At 30.4% G+C, this 20198-nt stretch overlaps 11 protein-coding genes across 11 annotated transcripts; 5 read left to right on the top strand and 6 right to left on the bottom strand. All coding sequences in view use genetic code 12, as the record gives it.

Moving 5' to 3' along the window:
• Positions 1 to 681: 681 nt before the first annotated feature.
• DFJ63DRAFT_332998 (uncharacterized protein) lies at positions 682 to 948 on the bottom strand (the record flags this gene model as incomplete). Its single annotated transcript, XM_064907775.1, has 2 exons — positions 682 to 791; positions 825 to 948. 2 exons carry the CDS (start codon positions 946 to 948, stop codon positions 682 to 684), a joined length of 234 nt encoding a protein of 77 aa, XP_064764852.1.
• A 4836-nt stretch (positions 949 to 5784) lies between these two features.
• MTR10 (Mtr10p) lies at positions 5785 to 8730 on the bottom strand (the record flags this gene model as incomplete). The annotated part of the gene is made up of 1 exon (XM_064904742.1): positions 5785 to 8730. The coding sequence occupies one exon, from the start codon at positions 8728 to 8730 to the stop codon at positions 5785 to 5787; it is 2946 nt and encodes a 981-aa protein (XP_064764851.1).
• A 660-nt stretch (positions 8731 to 9390) lies between these two features.
• Positions 9391 to 10457, top strand: GUK1 (guanylate kinase). Its single transcript, XM_064904412.1, has one exon. The coding sequence runs from the start codon at positions 9643 to 9645 to the stop codon at positions 10198 to 10200; it is 558 nt and encodes a 185-aa protein (XP_064764850.1). The 5' UTR covers positions 9391 to 9642; the 3' UTR covers positions 10201 to 10457.
• DFJ63DRAFT_25019 (uncharacterized protein) lies at positions 10354 to 11120 on the top strand. The gene is made up of 2 exons (XM_064904413.1): positions 10354 to 10546; positions 10609 to 11120. Exons 1-2 carry the CDS (start codon positions 10506 to 10508, stop codon positions 11042 to 11044), a joined length of 477 nt encoding a protein of 158 aa, XP_064764849.1. The 5' UTR covers positions 10354 to 10505; the 3' UTR covers positions 11045 to 11120.
• On the bottom strand, positions 11030 to 12428 carry DFJ63DRAFT_25036 (uncharacterized protein). The gene has a single exon (XM_064904424.1). It carries the CDS (start codon positions 12079 to 12081, stop codon positions 11197 to 11199), a length of 885 nt encoding a protein of 294 aa, XP_064764848.1. The 5' UTR covers positions 12082 to 12428; the 3' UTR covers positions 11030 to 11196.
• A 346-nt stretch (positions 12429 to 12774) lies between these two features.
• Positions 12775 to 15060, bottom strand: BUD7 (exomer complex subunit; the record flags this gene model as incomplete). Its single annotated transcript, XM_064904675.1, has 2 exons — positions 12775 to 13523; positions 13596 to 15060. The coding sequence occupies 2 exons, from the start codon at positions 15058 to 15060 to the stop codon at positions 12775 to 12777; spliced, it is 2214 nt and encodes a 737-aa protein (XP_064764847.1).
• A 210-nt stretch (positions 15061 to 15270) lies between these two features.
• On the bottom strand, positions 15271 to 16234 carry DFJ63DRAFT_25094 (chromatin modification protein). Its single transcript, XM_064904437.1, has 2 exons — positions 15895 to 16234; positions 15271 to 15828 (listed from the first exon to the last, which is right to left on the bottom strand). The coding sequence occupies exons 1-2, from the start codon at positions 16082 to 16084 to the stop codon at positions 15482 to 15484; spliced, it is 537 nt and encodes a 178-aa protein (XP_064764846.1). The 5' UTR covers positions 16085 to 16234; the 3' UTR covers positions 15271 to 15481.
• A 151-nt stretch (positions 16235 to 16385) lies between these two features.
• On the top strand, positions 16386 to 17324 carry DFJ63DRAFT_282130 (thiamine diphosphokinase; the record flags this gene model as incomplete). Its single annotated transcript, XM_064904630.1, has 1 exon — positions 16386 to 17324. One exon carries the CDS (start codon positions 16386 to 16388, stop codon positions 17322 to 17324), a length of 939 nt encoding a protein of 312 aa, XP_064764845.1.
• Positions 17325 to 17619: 295 nt separating this feature from the next.
• On the top strand, positions 17620 to 17952 carry DFJ63DRAFT_332990 (mitochondrial 37S ribosomal protein mS38; the record flags this gene model as incomplete). The annotated part of the gene is made up of 1 exon (XM_064907774.1): positions 17620 to 17952. The coding sequence occupies one exon, from the start codon at positions 17620 to 17622 to the stop codon at positions 17950 to 17952; it is 333 nt and encodes a 110-aa protein (XP_064764844.1).
• Positions 17953 to 18375: 423 nt separating this feature from the next.
• Positions 18376 to 18945, top strand: HAM1 (nucleoside triphosphate pyrophosphohydrolase; the record flags this gene model as incomplete). Its single annotated transcript, XM_064905632.1, has 1 exon — positions 18376 to 18945. One exon carries the CDS (start codon positions 18376 to 18378, stop codon positions 18943 to 18945), a length of 570 nt encoding a protein of 189 aa, XP_064764843.1.
• An 86-nt stretch (positions 18946 to 19031) lies between these two features.
• On the bottom strand, positions 19032 to 20078 carry DFJ63DRAFT_316770 (uncharacterized protein). The gene has a single exon (XM_064906729.1). It carries the CDS (start codon positions 19742 to 19744, stop codon positions 19160 to 19162), a length of 585 nt encoding a protein of 194 aa, XP_064764842.1. The 5' UTR covers positions 19745 to 20078; the 3' UTR covers positions 19032 to 19159.
• Between the last annotated feature and the right edge of the window lie 120 nt (positions 20079 to 20198).

Here is a 20198-nt window from a genome sequence, read left to right as displayed (position 1 = left end):
CGTTATGAGTACCTTTTCACACAAAACCATTCAAACGAAAAATAAAATTATTTTGCGGCCTGTTGGATTGTTACAAAACAAAATTGAAACAAATTATAGTATCAATACAATTCTAGAATTTGATTATTGGTGATATTAGTCAGGGGGGCCGAATTAATTAAACTTAAACGCTTATTTTGATTGGTTAGTCTTAACTTACGAGAAGTAATATGGTACCACCCTCATTTATGATTAGACTTATAGTTTGGCATATTGTTGACAAGAAAAAAAAAAGGCAAAGCTTATTTCGAGGCGTCAGAATGATAACGAATGGACAAATTAATGAACAAATATTCCATCCTTGAAACAAGTTTAATAAAAAATGGTGGGTTGATTTATGAGCCATTTCTTTCATGTGAAGGTGAGTAATAAGTTGTACGTCATACCGTAAATCTGTCGTTCAATGTGTAGGTCTGATAATTTAGCCATTGCCATAAGACTGTTTAGTTCAACAACTGTATTCAACAGTTAAATTAATCATCGCAAGTTATACAAATTCTACAAGATTGATTACAAGATAAGTTAATTAAAACAAAAAGGTATATATTAGGATAACGAATACTCTAAGAAAAAATTAAATATTAGGAATTAAAAGAATTTTATGGTATTAAAAACAACAAATGAATTAATAGTTTAAAAAACTTATAAAGCTAATAAAGCACCAGCAGCTAAAGCAGCGGCACCAGCAGCGAATTGGACCTTGACACCGGCACCTTCGTAAGTGGTAACGTTAGCTGGTGGGGTGACGTTAGCTGGGGCAACAGAAGTAGAAACTCTGTATGGACATTCAGTGACGGATTCTGGACATTCAGTTAAAGTAACTAAAGTGGTAGATAAGTCAGTTTCAGTGACATCAGCAGCAACAAAGGCAGCGATGGTGGCGAATAAAGCGACGGTGGAGAATTGCATTGTAGATATGAGCGAAAGACTGTAAGTTAGATTAATGAATTTAATGAAGAATTAAAAAGAAGAAAAAGAAGAAGAAGAAAACTAATACAATTTTTATAAAAAAGTGGGAAGAAGGCTGTTCTATATATAATGCAAAGAAAAGCTGATTAGCAAAAAAAGAAAATTTTTGTCAATTCAAATTGGGAATTGCAATTTCTGAATGGAATAAAAAAAATTTTCTGCTTTAATTTACAGTTTAAAATTATTTTTTAGTTAATGCAAATTTTGACCGTCAATCAAACAGAGAAGAAAATCTATTTCAGGACAAAAAAAGAAATTTTTGACATTGGTCGTGCAAGGATATTTCCTATTCCAGTAGGCCTCCTTCCTGATTGGGAATTCCGGCCACAAAAACACAACACACCGCACACAAAAGTTTTAAAATAACGAACGGCAACCGGGTCCGCCTCATTGGTCCCGAGGTCAGAAGGGAAGTTATGATTCATAAATCGAGCTATACAATGTCTGTTTTCGATTATGGTTTTAAGCGTGACATGCAGGAAGGATGGAAGAGGGAAATAAAAAAAAGGGAAAATTTTTTCCTGTTTCTAATTTAAGAAATGGGGAGGGGTCATATGTAATAATCTAATTTACCAAGAATATGAGAGGGCCACAGTATCAGTAAGTAGTGGTAGTACTATTAGTAGGATATTGTTACACCATGTACAAGAATGATGAAGTAAACTAATCTAGAGGAGATTACAGTAGTCTAGATCAATCGTCTTCGTCTGTCTGTCTGTGTACTGTATTACAGTATTACATAAATTTGTTATGATTATCATCAATTTTATTTTTTATGAACTCATTGCCGCCGCTGCTGATTTGTTTTCATTTTTCGTTGTTTGAAAATTATTTTAAACAAATTTTTTTTCGTCTCTTTTACTTTAGCGTATTGTTCTCAAGATTACGCATGCCTCGCTGCCTATTTCAGAAACAATCTACCCCTATTCGGAGAGAGTCTGAATTCAGTGGCATATTATTACTATAAGCGGTAGTATTACCTACAAAATTAATAATTTCCTAACCAATTATAATACTAAACCTTATATATATATGAGGTAAATTGTCCTGTAAAACATTTACTCTTGTAACGTGGGTTCTTCCGAGCTACCTACTAATTAAGCTCATTCATCATCATCACTATCATCATTAATCTATGATAATCAAAATCAAGTTGGGGTATCAGTTTTTATGATATCATATGGTAACACTAATCCTAATAATGACACTTAAAAGTTTAACTTTAATATTATTATTATTATTATTGATACTGTTAATAATAATAACAATAAAGGCGAATATTATTTATAATTATAACAATTCACCACGATTCTAAGCACAATAGTAACCATAAACATACACATTAACGCAAAATCACCAATACTTTCACCTGTTTTTTTACACTTTCAACACATACACGGCCAATCAGGTCCATTTATACGAAATAATTTTATTATTTTACTCAACTAATAATAATAATATTATTATTATCATAATAAAATGTGTTGATTATTAGATATAAATAAACTCACAAAATCGCGCTTCTTTCAAGATTGGTTTGGTTTGGTCTCTTATATTATTCTAATTTGTTTATTTATTTATATATCTATCTATTGTAAGAACCAACCAGCAAACAATTGTCAATAGCAACAAGTAACAAAAACTGGATAGGACGATTGCAACCTACCAACATATAAATGTATCAATTTCACAATTATCCAACCTTACGATTTCTTATTGTTTGTTTTGTTTTTATTTATTGTCTCCTCCTCCTCGCAACATGTGCGTGAAGATCAATAAAAACATTTTAGTTCACGGTTGCTAGGGCCCTTTTTTTTCACACTCTTTATTTTTGTTTTCTGCTCGTATTTTATTCACAAAATTAAACAAGAAAGCTATTCTATCTAAATCAACTGAGATAAAATGTCACCAAAAACATAACCCAATACATGATTATTTCTTGTAAATGATAAGTGAATCACCTAATAACCAAGCAAAGAAAATTAGATCCATCAAATGCCTCGCAGAATCTGACATCAATAATAATATTTTTAGTCCAGTCCTCATAACACGTAAATCTATCATATACATTATTTTTTTTGGTGCCGAGCTTCCCCAACACTTGGCATCGTGATCAAATTTTTGTTTGAGGATCTCTTGACCTTCAGTGTTATAAGGCATCAATTGATAACTTCTTTGATTTCACAAGAGCCGTGCTTTCGCCTGTGTTGGCATCACTATCAATTTTTCTAGGCTCATCACTTTACGACCATGGATAGTCCGTGATAGCCTTAAAGAAATAATGATATACAAGCTTCTTCTTCAACCTGGGCAGTGTTTTGTAGCCCTTGGCATCATTAGCTATCATTTGAGGACCATTCTATTTTCTTCAAGATCCACTGATAGCATTTTCTTCTGGAATCATGCTATCGCAAGACTTTACATCGATATCAATTTTTATCAGGCATTTCCTATAATGCCTATAATTTTTTTAAATCTAAGTTAGCCTTACTGAAATTGTATCGATAAAAGTCTGCTTGTCTTGTCGGAAATTTTGTTTTATATATCTTTATTGATTGATAGACGTCTTAAATCTGCATATTTTGGCTTGATTCATCAAATATAATGCTTCTGTTACACCTAGCATCAAAGTTGTTATTTAAAATTTGCATCCAATTATTTTTTGAACTGTTTAGCAGCAAATTTCTACCTTCTTAAATGCTTCAAATAACCCATCATGGTATACTGCTTACCATGCTTCTACGATACTCTGCAACAGTATCAATATGCTACTCATTGGAAAAAAAATCAATTTTTCTGGCCTTTCTCCTAGAAATCCTATATTAATTTAAAACTTTAGTAGTGACCTTAGAAGAATCACAATTTTAAACCATATTTCTTCCCGAAGCATAGCTTTGGGAATTAGTATTGCTATAGATTCTTTCAGGCCATTTCCTAGAAATCCTAGAAATCTTAAAATTTTCAGTATCGCCTTAGAATCATAACCTTTTTGATTTTGAAAAAGAAATGCACTGGCTTTTCTTGTCTTTTTTTGAGTACTTTGAGTACTGATAACCAAAGACTTCTATGCACCCGTCAATGAGAATTTGGTTCACAAGGAACTGGTTTCTTCTCATCAATCTTTTAATACTCATTTTTGTAGATGTCCTTCAAAACATTCGCATCAACCAACAAAACACAAATTTTTGCAACCAAAAATCATGATGAAAAAAGATTTATCTAATTATTTGTAGCAAACGATTTGTTAATGAAAATACCAAAGCAATTGAGAGAATTCTTTGTCTCTACTGCTTCTTGTATGTTTCCAAAAACAGTCTCCCAAATTTCGATTCATTTGGATATTTACTAGGAAAAAAACACCAGCGTTATCGCTTCTTATCTTTGAACCAATATTTCAGCAATTACACCATGATGGCAGTTTAACACCTTAATTAACTAAAAATTATTACCAACAATTCTTACAGAAATACAATCAAACTTCTGTAAAGTACTTCATCTCATCTAATTCAAGAAAATTCAACAGCAGGATAATTATAAAATCTTGACACAGATTCCTTATATAAATGAATAATTCAAACCTTTAAAATCCAGCCAGAAATTTTCAGCAGTTTTATAAAGCTCACAAACCAGAACAAATTCAAAAATAACTTTACCAACTGAGATTAATTATCTCTGACCATAAGCTCTTTTAAAACATTCGTCTACCACTTTTTCTTAACAAATTTTTAACAACCCAACAGATACAAAAAAACACTCTTAATGCATCAGAGACCTTCATTTGTTCAATGTTGAATTCAATTTCTAGAACCAAAGTAGACATCACCACATAAATAATATTATATGATGTAAAAAATTAGGAATTAAGGACTTTTTTTGATTTTATACCTTAATTTGATTATAACTTGATATAATGATAACTCAACCTGGAACAAATATAAAATAGCAACAATAAGAAAAAGAAGAAAAGAAAAGCAAAGTAGAAAAGAGAAGCAAAGAAGAAAAGAGAAGCAAAGAAGAATAAAATAGAATATTAGAAAATTAGAGAAAGGAGAAAGAGTAAATAAATAACCTGGTCTACTCATGACAATGTCATATAAGTATCAACACTCCGGAATTGAACCACTGTATAGATCACTAGAGTCTGGCTAACATGAACTGGGAATTGGTAATGGCCTCCCAACTCAAACTCCCCCATAGTGTCAGAGGTTACTAATCAGCTATAAAGCCTGACTGTAAATATCACAAAGGAGTATCCGCCAACAACACAACTCACCGCGAAGCAAGAAGTCCAACACCTGCAACCCAATCCAGTTCTCAACATGGAAGGATATATCAAATACAACGGGACGGCCTTATTAATTGACCATCCGGCGTTGTATTGATCGGTAGGTTGGTACTTGCTAGAGTGGAAGTGGACGTGGCCCCTGACTGGTTCGGATTGGCGGTTAGCAGAAAACCACCCTTTCAAAGCAGATCTCTTGACTATTACTAGCAGTAATCCATTATCATGTCTCTTGCCTATAAATGTTAGTTTCAACCTGATTGCTTACTATATTATTCAGCTCGAGCTCAATGAAATAGAACCAAAAAGAAATGTAAGTAGATATTTACAACCAAATTTTTTTAAAATTTTTAAATTTTACAGTGCGGTTTTTGGCTGTAAATAAATTAATTCTGAATTATTTTAATATTATTCATTAATTATGTCTATTATATTTATAATAAACTCTACATGAAGCTAACTAGCAACTAATTTAACTAACTAACTAATTAACGTTAGAATTCTGATCTTGGTTTCACATTTTTACGAGAATACCAATTAACAAAATCTTTTAAAGAAGATCTAACTCTTCTATTATCTTTATTAACCAATGCAACACCTAAAGTATTGATTAATTTTTCAATTTCTTTATTATTAACATTGGGTAAAGATTGAACTACTTGATGTAACCAATTGATCGATATATTTGAATCAGGTATCACCACCAATATTTTTAATATTAAATCATTTATATCTTGATGAGTATCGATATTAAATTTAAATATTAATCCATTTATAATAGCTTGTAATAATGCACCACCATTGTTATCTAAGATTAAGAAATCTTGAACTGATTTCTTTATAAATTCAGGATTTTCATCATTAAATAATGAAATTGGTGGATTTGATGATCCCCAACTAACTAAATCAATGAGGAAATGAACACATGAGATGGTTGGTTCATATTCATTAATCAATTGGAAATTAATTAAACTTAACTTTAATATTGATTTCAAAAAGTCCAAGTTTGGAATCACTTTGAATGGATAATACATTAATAAATCATCAATCATTCTAAAGAAATCATCAATGACATCCGGCATATTTTTAATACTTTCATCATTACTTTCATTAAAGATTAATTCAAAAAATGTAAAGCTTTGAGATATTCCAAATTGATAAACTGATTCTTTAATTTCTTCACTGGTATATTCATCACCATATTCACGAATTAAAATCCCTGATACCCAAAGGTAACATCCAAATTTAGTGGTTTTGAATCCTTCATGTAAGATCATGGCTATTTCAGGTAATAACTTGTTTAAGTAAGTACTATATGATTGAATACTTGCCTTTAAAAGTTTTAAACATCTTTCACTAACTATGACTGATTTCAATCCATATTTATTTAAAATTTGAGGGACGATAGGCCAAATCTTGGCAATGAATAAGTCACAAACTGGGAAACCTGAACCAGTAAAATCTTTCGTACGTAAGACTTTAATGAATATAGTTAAGATTTCTATTTGATCAGCTAATTGAATATTGAAATCTTCTGATGTGGATTGTCCTGTACTAGTCAATTGTTGGATCTTATTCAAAGTTGGTTCAATGAACATTTCGGTAGTCTTATATAAATTTGCTGGTGGAACTTGTTGAATAACATGAGCTAAACCATCAACTAACTCATAATTGGATTCGATATCCAATTGATCATTAATTTGACCATATAACATGTATAATTGTTCAAGATATTCCACTAATAAACTAGAACAATCCTTACAGAAATACATCAATGCTCTTGAGGCTGATATTATAATATCTTGATTATTTTTAGTATCAGTTGGATTTAATTTAATGATTTCAAAACCTTTGACAATATATGTGATTTGAGGAGCTAAGAATTGAGGATTTTTGGCAGTCCATTCACTATATCTTCCTAATACTAAAGTGGCAGCATATCTGATTTTAGGATGTTCAGGTAATTTAATTAAAAATGACATTATACTAGGTAAGATAGTATTTTCTTTGGTTGATACTACTTTTGCCATAGTTCTCATAGAGAATAATGGAGCTTCTAAATATTGCCAATAGAAAGCATTAGTATCATTTGATGATAAAATTCGTTGAATTTGTTTAAATGGAATATTTAAAGCAGTGGTGGTACCTACTACTGAACAACAATCTTTTAAAACATCACCCATTTCATACCTAAATTCTTTAAATTTATCTTCTTGTTCTTTATCCCCATCGAATAAATCATCATCATTATTACTTTGTTTACTATCTTTTTCAATGGTTGGAGTTGGATAAGTTAAATGTTTTAAAATAATGGAAATTAATTCTTCATAAACACTTGAAAATACTAATCTTGATTCTTCAAATTTTGGTAAAGTAATGATTTGTTTTAATAAATACCAAAAATAAAACGTATACTTTACAATATCCAAATCTTCATCATATTTACAAGCTTCTAATAAGATTTCCACTAAAGGTTTAAAATGTTTTGGATTTTTAGCAATTAATGCATGCCAAGATTCACAAGCTTCGACATAAAGTCTAGTTAATCCACTTACTTTATCTGAATCTTGTAAGAAATCTGGGTTGGAAATGACATAGTTATTCAATTGTAAGATTTGTTGATATAATGCATCAATGATTTCAAAATTATCAAAATCTTTTGTTTCACTAATGATAGTAATAAGACATTCAATCGATTTATCAAACGTTAAATCATCTAATAAACTTTGAAATATTAAATTAGTTAATGAATTGATTTGTAAGATTTTATCAATAGGGAATTCTTTAATCCAACTATTAAGACAATCTAAGATTAATGAATTTAATTTTGAATCTTTATTATTAGTAGATGATGATGAATCAACTAAATCTTTTAAGATCAGTAAGATTTGTTCTACATTATTAGTGATTAAGATTTTTATTCTTGAATCGAATTCTTCATCTGTTAAAGTTGATTTTTTAATATCAGTTAATTCTTCGGGTAAAATTTTTAAAAAGTCTAATAATGATGATAATTGTTGAGGATTTGAAGATAATTGAGAGATTATTTCAGGAATAGGGTTCAACCATGATAAGTATTGTAAACATAATTGAGATAATGCAATGGATAATTGAATTCTAATCAATTTTTGTTGATTTTCAGTGGAATATTTCTTTAATAATTCAATGATTGAATTCTTTAAATTTTCATAGTTTGATTCAGGCAAATGAGATAAATCATAGGTAACTTTTGATCTTAAAGTTTGAGCCGCGAATAGTTTGAATTGAATATCAGTAATAGAATCATCATTCAAGACAGTATGAACTATTTCCCATGCTTCTTGAGATCTTTGGAATGATTCTAGGAAATGAGTTGCTGTCATTTTACTAGTTTGATCAGCATTGGTGTACATGGTATCCAAAGCCAGCTTTAGCTGCTGGATTGCATCTGGATTGGACATGATTAAGGTATCAATAGAATTGTCTATAGGATTGATGTCTATTGTAGTTATGATTATTGATCGTCAGCCTTATGATCCAATTGGTGCTGTAAAATTTATTATTAGCGTTTCGAAAAATTTTTGTTACTAAAATTGACTGCGACATTTAATTCGATTGTGATGCGACATGACGAAGGACTGCGACATGATTCGTTAGAGGCAACGATCTCATGATGTTAAAAGATATTTATAGCTGCAAAAAGAGGTAGGTTATTAGATATCTAGAGTTATATGTGTTATTAATGAGAGAAGTAATTGAACTAAGGGGGTGAGTACCAATCAATGTCATTGTTATGACGCATAGTTGTTTAACCAGTGTACGTGTATAATTCTTTTAGATTAACTTATTCAATTCTTTTCTACTGTTATCAATCAACTTTATACATGCACTATGTACAGATTAACACATTCCTATTACCAAACCACAATAATAATAATAATAATAATAACAATTTCAATCCCAGCTACGAAGAAGCCACTCATCTAAACGTTGTTGTTTCACTTTAAATTGATCTCACAGTTTAAGGAACGCGTAACACAAATTTAAAATTTGAGCCTCACCACACCGAAAAATAAAAATAAAAATAAAAATAAAATTTTTTGTTTGTTGTGTCAACTTCAAAAACGATCTTTAATTTCATAAATTGTTTTACCTCTTCTACTCTTTCTTCTCTTTCTTCCTTTTAGCTTGGCTACGTGTATCCATAGTTCATATTGAATCAAAGTAAAAGTTGTTCATTCATCTTCTCATTCCTATTTCTTTCATCAAATTAGTGTAAAAATTGACGTCTTCAATATTTACCTTTTTTTTAGCATAACACATCATCACTAAACAAGATCACTTCGTTCATCACTCATAGATTCATTCATATCATGTCAAGACCAATTGTTATTTCTGGACCATCAGGTACTGGTAAATCCACCTTATTAAAAAGACTATTTGCTGAATATCCTGATAAATTCGGATTCTCAGTGTCTAATACCACTAGAAAACCAAGAGCTGGTGAAGTCGATGGTAAAGATTATCATTTCTCAACCATTGAAGAATTCAAACAAGCTATTGAAGATAAAAAATTCATCGAATGGGCTCAATTCTCCGGTAATTATTACGGTACCACCATTAAAGCTGTCAAAGATGTCAGTGAACAAGGTAAAGTTTGTCTTTTAGATATTGATATGCAAGGTGTTAAATCTGTTAAAGGTACTGATTTAAATGCTAGATACTTATTCTTAAGTCCTCCATCCATCGAAACCTTAAGACAAAGATTAGAAGGTAGAGGTACTGAAACTCAAGATTCTATTGAAAAGAGAATCTCTGCTGCTTCAGCTGAATTAGATTATGCTAAAACTGGTGCTCATGATAAAATAATTGTTAATGATGATTTAGAAAAAGCTTATGTTGAATTCAAAGATTTCATCTTAAATGAATAATTAATCATACCCATACCCCCTTACTCACAATCTTTCCCTTCTCTTATATAGTTTGTTGTTATAATAATAGACATTTATCAATTTTTATTTATAGTGTCACACACGTGATCATTTTTTCTAAGTCTCAAAAGACAATTAAAAACTCGGAACTTTTCAAATCCCTTAAACCAAAATGATCCTATCATGATATTACTTTAGACATAGATATAATTATAACATATATCTATACCTTTTGATCTTGATTTTTGATATATTTTCATATACCATCATACTACCCATATCATATATCATTTTTAATTACCACAATGGCCACGAAATTACCCTCATCATTCGATCCAAATGACGAGTATGTATAACTGTTACCCCCTTTTTATCATTAAACCTTATTTACTAACAAATCTATTTTAGTCAACTTAATCTTGTCCAAAGGATTCTTGTCAAGTGTAAACAACAACCATTGGTCCCACTTGGTACTTTAGCCACAACTGGTGCCATCATATTAGCAGCAAGATCAATGAGACGAGGTGAAAAAATGAAAACTCAAATATATTTCAGATATAGAATTGGATTTCAGTTATTAACCCTTGTAGCATTGGTTGCAGGTGGATTAATGTTTCAACAAGAATCAGAAGAACAAAAGAAAACCAAAGAAGATTTATTAAGAGAAAAAGCCAAACAAAGAGAAAAATTATGGATTGAAGAATTAGAAAGAAGAGATGCATTAATTCAAATTCGTAAACAACGATTAGAAGAATCAAAAGCTGAATTAAGGAAAATCGCCGAAGAAGGGTTCAATAGAGAATCTTCTGATTCAACTAAAAAAGAATCAAATCAAAAGAAGTAAATTTAAGTTTCATTCCCTCCTTTTATTGTATATAGTCCTATTACTTATTTCTACAGATCTATGCTATCTGATTTATATATGTATATTCATCTGTATGTGTATATAACTTTATCCCCTATTTTTATAACGATAATAAATACCTTATGACTTTTTCAGACACTTGGTAATTGTTCCATCAACTGCTGTAAATCCTCAATTGAAAGTTGATCTTCATTATCTGTGTTATCTTCTTGTTCTTCTTTCTGATGTTTTGAAACAAGTATACTTACCCCATCGATACTGGTGAACATATACTCAACTTCCAATTCTTGAATATCAGTCTCATCTAGGAAATCAATCACATTCAACCATATTTTAGTATCAGGAATACTCTTTGTTATAAAATCAGTTATTTCCACTGCATCCGACCTCGCACTATCTACTATGATTATATCAAAGTTTAACTCATCAGAATCGTCTAAGATGGTCTTGTACTCAGAAACAGGCACAGTCTTGATTATTGTAGGTTTATGAAAGATTTGATTTAATTCATTATGATTATCAACTTGTTCATCATCACCACTAAAATATAGAATTCTGATTTCTTCTATATCTTTATCCAAAATCGATTTTAAACTTTCCCATTTCGACTTCTTATTGATCGCTATTGATGCATGTTCCGCGAGTGAATCTTCTTCTCCATTATCAAGGTTGTATAGTTGTCTAAGTCTGTCTATGCATGAATTATATAGCTCTATCTGTGATTGTGGTTGACTTTCCACTTTATTTTGTTTTATATGCTTCCAATGCTCTATGAAACCACCTGCAAACGAATTGAACTTCTGAATACTATCTTCTCCTCTCACGTCTTCTGACTTATGTATACTATTCCTCACCTTCTCTATTATCCTTAACGTACCGCTCATCTTGGAATGAAACTTACCATCATAAAGTCTTCTTTCATGTCTCAATAACATGGGAAACTCAGGTAATAATTCACTCTCATCTAGTTCTTGAAGATGTGAACTTATCATTAGTAATCTATTTCGAGCATTCATTATACGAATTTGAATATATATGATCTGTGAAAGAAATTAGCAGCCAATTTTTACCGAACTTTCCAACTTAGATTTAGATTCAATGATTTCGTCAATGATAACAACAAAACTTTATATACTTTGATAAATAAGAATTAACAGATCTTAATATGCCAAGGATCAATTATATAACGAGGATTTCGTATTTTCGTAATTATCCCTTAATTCAATTAAGATCAAATCTGTGTATTTTGCTATTTGTGGAACCCCAAAAAAATTTTACCACTGTGCATCATGACACGTGATGTGGGTTGTTAGAATTGAAGTATATTGATTTTAACATCTATAACTTGTATGTTACCATCTTCTGGTATGGACTGGACAAATGAGAGGGATGGACTTAGTAGTTAACTATGGTCCACTTATCCTAATTTTAATTGTTGGGATGTTGTGTGGTGAAGAATGATGGCTATAGGTACTCCGAGATAATGTTGCAAAATGAGAATTTGCAATTCATAATTAAATTGAACATAAATAACTACACTACAATGATTTCAATCTACACTTGAAATATAAGTCACTGTTAATATACAAAAGGCAAATATAATTTATTTAAAAAAAATACAAAGAAATATAACAAGGATAGTGGAAACATATATATTATTATTACTATCTCGTGTGAGTTTTAAGTTTTAGAAACTATTTTTAATGATTCTAATTATCAGTACCATTTATATTATATGCCTTTAAAAATAAATAAAGGTCATCCATCATATCTGTTATACCATGATTGCCTGAAACTTCAGCATTACTAGATGTTGAATTAATATTATTAGAATAAACAGCTTGAACTAAGGATTGAATTTTAATTAATCCTTCTTTAGCCACTAAATCACTTAAAGCATTAATTAATAATGGAGAAAAATCATTATACCATCTATGATTCCATACTAATAATTTAATGACACTTTCCAATATCCTTTCATTCAATTGATTAACAATTTTGATATAATTGTGAGTATATTGTTGACTTGAATTTGATGAAATAGTAGAATTCTTAGCTAAAATTTTAGTTCTTTCTAATTGATAAAATTTTAACATTTCCCTTTGAGATTTAGCAGAAAATCTACCACTTAAAGCATTACCAAATGCAACTGATCCTTCTTTAAAATGATTTAACCTATAAGCAATTGAACCTAAGATTTCCCATTCTAATGTAGTCTTTTTATATTCCATTTGTTGAGCTTGGAAATGAACAGATTCAGCTTGCCACATGGTATATGCTCTTAAATCTTCATATAATAACATGAAAAGGTTATCCAACCATCTTTCACAAAGTCGTTTCTTTTTAAATTCTTCTTCATATGAATCATCTTCTTCAACTTCTGGTTCATCATCCTTTTTGGGAGATTTGATAGCAACGGTCGATGAAGCATCATTTTCACTAATAACAATTGATGTATCTGTATTTAAAGCTGTAGAAGTTACTGGTGTGGTTGATGTGGTAGTGGCAGTAGCAGCTTCACCAGTAACACTGGTGGTGGCATTACCATTTCCATTTCCATTTCCATTATTCAAGGTTGATACTGTTGATGTTTTCCTGGCATGACCATTACTTACAGTACTATTATTTCTATCTTTACGATATTCTTCTTCCATTACGAAAACTTTGGCTCTATATTTTAATAAAGTTTCCCAACCCGTCTTTGCAACAATATCAGTTAATAATTCATAAGCTTTAGCGAATGTAGATTTTAAATTGGCAGCGGGTAAATTTGATAATTGAGGATCTAAACTCTTTTGTTCTTGAGCAACTTCAATACTTTGTAAATTTGAAACTTCATCTAAAGTAACATCAACTGGGAATGGTAAATGTAAATCTTCATTTCCACCTCTTAAATTTACAACTCTTCTTAAAACATATTTTTCTTTATGAGAATTCATTGGACATGAATTTAAAGTTAATAAAGCATTTTCAAAATCTCCGAGTTTAGTATAAACTTTGACTAATATTGACCAAGTTTTAAAATCAGATGGAGATGATTTAACAGCTTGTTTAGCCAATTCCAATGCTAAATCATATCTCTTTTTATTAATACAAAATTGGGTTTGTAAAACTAACAAATCAGCATCTCTTTTGTTTCTAGATACACCTTCATTTATTAATTTAACCGCATCTATTTCTTCATCATTTAATAATAATACTTGAGAAATTAATGATATAACACTTGGTTCATCTTTTTCTAATCTTCTTAAGATTTCTAATGCTTTATCATATGATTGAGTGAATTGAACACATTTAATAAAACCATCTACTAAATAATTATTAATTAAAGTGGGTTGAGGGATTTCAATACCACAACCTAATTTTGGACCTTCATAAAATAATTTTTCAAATCCATCTAAAAATGAATTTAAAATTGATTTTGATGCTTTCCCATTATTAAATGGATTTAATTTACGAACTTCAACCAATCCTCCAACTTTATTAGATTCTTCATCATCAGAGTCAAGTAAACTTCTAATAATTGAACTGACGAATGTTTCTAACCATAATTTATCTAAATCATCATTACTTATTTTATCATGAATGAATTTACCATCACTACTAACAACTGAACTTTCGAATTTTCCCGGAATATGAACTGTTACTCTCATATCAACTTTTGAAAAGGCGTTATAAGTACAATAAGTTAATTCAGGAACTTTCCAATGTTTCTTTTCTCCAAACCAATATTGAGATTTAGATCCCATTAAAGTAGCCAATCCTTGTAATTGAGCAGCGATCGAAGCTGAATTTGAGGTATCAATCCCAGTGAAATATAAGAATGTTCCAACTTCAGTTCCCTTCTTTGAATTGACTGAACTCTTATGGATATTACATAAATCTGCTGGTCCTAAATCAGTAAATGCGTGTATTCTACTGGTTCTTTCAGCGATTGAAGAACCAGGATATTCTTCCCTCACTTCAGGAATTGAAGCCATCGTGGTTTGTATCATCCTTGATTGACTCGTATGGATGGCAACAGATATGATTAAAGCTCGTGAACAACGCTAGATCTATTAATAAACCAAAATGTGATATTATGATTATAACTGTCAATTCTATTTTGTTGTTCTCAAATTGACAACGACAAAAAATTAAACAAGGACTCAAAATTACACAAAACTGATTTTTTTATTGAAGTCCTTCTAATTATAGTGGTTAAAAAGAGTAAGTTAATTACAGTTGATAGTGTTGGCAAGTGTATATAAATATATATTAATACAGTTCTAGTATACATTAGTTTCATAATTGTGTCAATTCATATGAATTGATGGGTTTAGGGGTTGATAATTGATGTGGAATATAACTAAATAAGTCAATCAACGAGGCTTATACTTTGATTTTCAAGTGTTATATGGGACCACTTGAGATATCTTAGTTCTTTGTTTTCTTAGATGAAGGTTCATCTAATTCATCTAATTCATCATCAATATTATCAAAATCTCTGGCTGTAAGACAATACTTTTCAGGGGGTAAGTTTAAACCCCATTTTGGTATAACAGGAGGTAATGATTTTGAATTCCTTTCTTCTGCTAATTCTAACAATAATTCCTTTGGTGGAGTAGGTTTGAATTGGAAATTTGTTCTAGCAGCAATGGCTAATCTTATATCATCAGTATTGATGGTGGTGTTTGTATTTGAATTCAAATTGGTGTTTGAATTTAAAGGTTTTGAATGGTCATTATACACTAATGCATCCTTCAAAACAGATTTAGTATATCCTAAAACACTCCTTGTTAGTATAAACCATTCTTAGTATGTAGACTGTTGATTAAATAAATACTTACTATGAGCAAAATCCATTAATTGTAACGGCACATGATCTTGATAATTTTGAATACCTTGAGTGGCAAATATCAAATGCAATAATCTAACATCTCTAGGTATGACATTAGCTTGTGATTGATTCAGACTGCTGGAATCAGAACCAGAGTTTGCTGTGCTTGGAGCAGAACCATTTTGATTGTTACTGCTCATGATGATGTCTGTTTATTTGTTAATACAACTATTATCAAAGTCGTATGAATTACTCACTTCACCAAGTAAGGTATATCAATAGATAACAATAACAAATACTTGACAATCCTTCTATCTGTCGTTGAACTGTAATGCTATTTACTTCTAATACATAAACTTTTTCAAGTTGGTTTCCAAAAAAATACAACTCAAATATTTGTGCAAGCACACGACCGTGACAAAGCTATCAGTATATCCAATTGATACCATCAACTTATATCACTTCAAAGGATTATTCACTTGAACAAGAGATATATGGAAGATGCTGAAAGCTAGAAAGTTACAGACTGAAGTAGTGGAAAGACCAGATGACTTTACAATCCCAGCACCAAACCCAAATGAAATACTGACCATTATCCAACCTTTTGAGTATTGGAATGAAGCAAGCAACAATGAAAGAAATGTATTAGTTCTATTAAATCAATCAATTGAGGGAATTAATTTACAGAGGTTATGGGATAACACTGAATTACACATCTGTGCTGATGGTGGAGCCAATCGATTATATGATTATTTCGCAAATGAATACACTAGAGAAGATTATATACCTCAATTTATTGTAGGTGATTTTGATTCAATTCGTAAGGAAGTTAGATTATACTATGCAAAAAGAGGAGCTAAAGTAATTCCTCAATTAACTCAATATTCAACTGACTTCACTAAAGCTATGAACACTATACAAGCGTACTATTTTTCACCTCAACTGAGACAAGATTTACAAGTGATAGAAGATACCAATAATGGAATTGCTGAATTATTAGAATCACATAATGTTTCTAATCAAATCAATCATAGAAATATAAGAGTATATATTCTTAGTGGGATTGGAGGTAGATTTGACCAAACCATTCATTCAATAAGTCAATTATATATCTTAAATCAATCAGTACCCTATTTGCAACTATTTTTCATAACTACATCTGATATAATTTTCTTAATTCAGAAGGGTAAAAGTCTTATTAAATATCCTTCCAAAGAAATCATTCACATTAATACCAATGTTCCATCATGTGGATTATTACCATTAGGTAATACAGAAGTTATTATCAGTAGTCTTGGATTGAAGTATGATGTTACAGATTGGCCTAGTTCAATGTTAGGAAATGTTAGCTCAAGTAATGGAATCTCTGGGACTGATGGAGTGATATTAGATGTTTCTGACGCCATAGTGATGAATATAGAGACGTGTCATAGTTCATAGATACCGCCGTATAAAGATAGATACAAGTTAGTTAGTTAGTAATAATAGATATTTCCTGCATATACCTATACCTGCACATAGTTTATTTTGGTTAAACCAAACCAGTGAAAAAAAAATCGACAAAATTTTTAGCTAACGATAGTGTTATATAGATATCTTCAATCAAGATCTGATATCGATCATATATATAATAAAGCTAAGTCATAATATGCTTAGGACATCCATAACAAGAGGAATTAATTTTCTCGCGGCCTCTAGATCAAGTATATTGTCAAACCAATGTGCTGTAAGATCCATGTCTATCATTTCCAGACCATCTAATATCAATCAATTATCATATAATACCGGTTTAAACTCGAGTATATTCAATCAAATGTCAATCAATAGTAATAATAGTAAGAGTGATATACTTTCACAAGTGATGAATTCCGATAAAACCATAAATAATAATGTCAAATATGAAATTACAGATTTTAATCAACAAGGTCAACTTGAAGTTGATTCCGAGGATAAAACAATGTATATGGATTCAGTATTAAGAAAGAGAAGATTAAAAATGAAAAAGCATAAGTTAAGAAAAAGAAGAAGAGAACAAAGATCATTGAAGAAGAGATTAGGTAAATTATGATTGAACGTATCAACCAGTTTCATATTTCCGTTATAGTCATTCATATTCGTTCATTACAATGGTACTGTTAAAGTATAGTTTAGTCTTGTTTAAAGTGTTTGAATGTTTCTCAATTAATCCTTAGGGTTTAGTTATCCCAATCTGTATATATATGTCATTGAATCATTCTTAAACCTAGCAAGACAATTAATATTATCATAGTTTTCGCATTACATCTTATATATTTAATAAACAATAGAATATATACTTTCTAAAACATTGTAACTTTTAAACTGTACCATTAGTAATACTGAATAATTGAATCATTGGTCATATTCTGACTCAGAGTTAACAATTGACTACATATTTTTTTCACTGCGAGAAATTATCTACAAAGTTGATGTAAGATCTCTTTATATACTTAAAAGAACAATTAGACCAAACATGAGTGAAATAACATTTGTAACAGGGAATGCCAACAAGTTAAAGGAGGTAATTGCCATCCTTGCTAGTGAAAATGGTAAGGTTGGAAAATATACCATCACTAATAAATCATTAGATTTAGATGAAGTTCAAGGATCCATTGAAGAAATTTCGATTCATAAAGCTAAAGAAGCTGCCAAAATTATTGGTGGACCCGTATTAGTGGAAGATACTTGTTTAGGATATGATGCATTTAATAATTTACCAGGTCCATATATTAAATGGTTTGTTAAAGCAGTGGGATTAACTGGATTGGTTGATATGTTATATAAATTTGAAGATAAAGGTGCAAAGGCCATCTGTACTTTTGGATATTGTGAAGGTCCAGGTCATGAAGTTAAATTATTCCAAGGTATAACTCAAGGAAATATTGTTGATAGTCGTGGACCAACCCACTTTGGATGGGATTCAATCTTTGAACCAGTTGGATTTAACCAAACTTATGCTGAATTAGATAAAGATATTAAGAATACTATATCTCATCGATTCAAAGCTTTAGATAAAGTTAGAGATTATTTATTAAACAATTAGATAAACAAAAAGGGAACAATAATTTTTGATTGATGCATAATATAATAAATAAAGAGAAGTAAAAAATACTATATATATAGAAAAGTAACATAGAATATATGTATCTAATTAATGTATATAAAATGAAGAAAAGTAGTCGTAAACATTAAACAAGTAAAATCAAAATGCAATGTGAAGTAATAAACAATTAGTATATGAAAGTGTAATAGAAAGTCTAAGATTCAAAGAATTCTTTGATTTTACCTAAGAATCCCTTTTTATCTTTGATAGCAACATTTTTCTTGTCACCATATGAAGTAACAGCATATAAATTTGGTTGTTCACTCAGATTTTGACTACTTCTTGACTTTGTGGAAACAACATTACCGAAACCACCTCTACCAACAGAGAATGATTTATTGGAAGCAATAGCATATAAATCAGTTTCTGTAGAGGTCTTTGGTGATCTCTTTGCCGAGGGGGGGTCAACATCTTGTAATTTACGAGTTAATTCTGGATCATCATTATTGATCATATTACCATAACCACCTCTACCAGTAGAAACCTTTGAAGTTTGCAATGCTGGAGTGCTAGAACCTTGTGGTATTAACTTCGGAGATGGAATGGTATCGGATAATTTGATATTACCGGCACCACCTCTACCAGTGGAATAATATACTTTTTTATTTGATGTTGTAGGAGATAATTCTTTAGGTGGTGAATTTGATTTAGTTGACGTAAGTGGTGGAGATGAAGTTGAAGTTGAAGCATCCACTGCTTCGGCGGCTTGTATATTTCCAAGACCACCTCTACCTGACATAGTGAATATTGGGGTCTATTAGTATAATAAGGTTGATTAGATAAAGAAAGAACTAGAGTCTTGCTATTGTTATTGAATAATTTGGAAATTTAGTTTCGATGCTTTCTGGATTGGGTTGCAGAATGCTACAACAAATCAAAATGGGCTGAAGCAAAAAAAAAGAAATGTGGAGTGGGTGGTGGTGAAAAAAGCTGATGCACACTAAATAAACTGTTGGTAGTGGAAGGAAGAAGCGCAAATTAAAAATCTTCAGGGGAACCACTTAATAATGATTAACACTAGACTATACTATACAAAAAAGAAGAATAATAGATACAATAAAATATAAGTAGATATACACACATATATATATATAAATTGGACAGATACAGACTATTTTGCCCAGACTCAATCCATTCAACGTAAACAAATTTATAATAATAATAATATAATATAATATAAAAAGACCTCAGTA

The sequence above is a fragment of the Scheffersomyces coipomensis genome, assembly GCF_036884675.1.
Source record: "Scheffersomyces coipomensis strain NRRL Y-17651 chromosome Unknown DFJ63scaffold_1, whole genome shotgun sequence".
Classification (NCBI taxonomy): domain Eukaryota; kingdom Fungi; phylum Ascomycota; class Pichiomycetes; order Serinales; family Debaryomycetaceae; genus Scheffersomyces; species Scheffersomyces coipomensis.
Note: the sequence above shows the minus strand (reverse complement) of the source record. Positions and strands in the feature narration are given on the sequence as shown.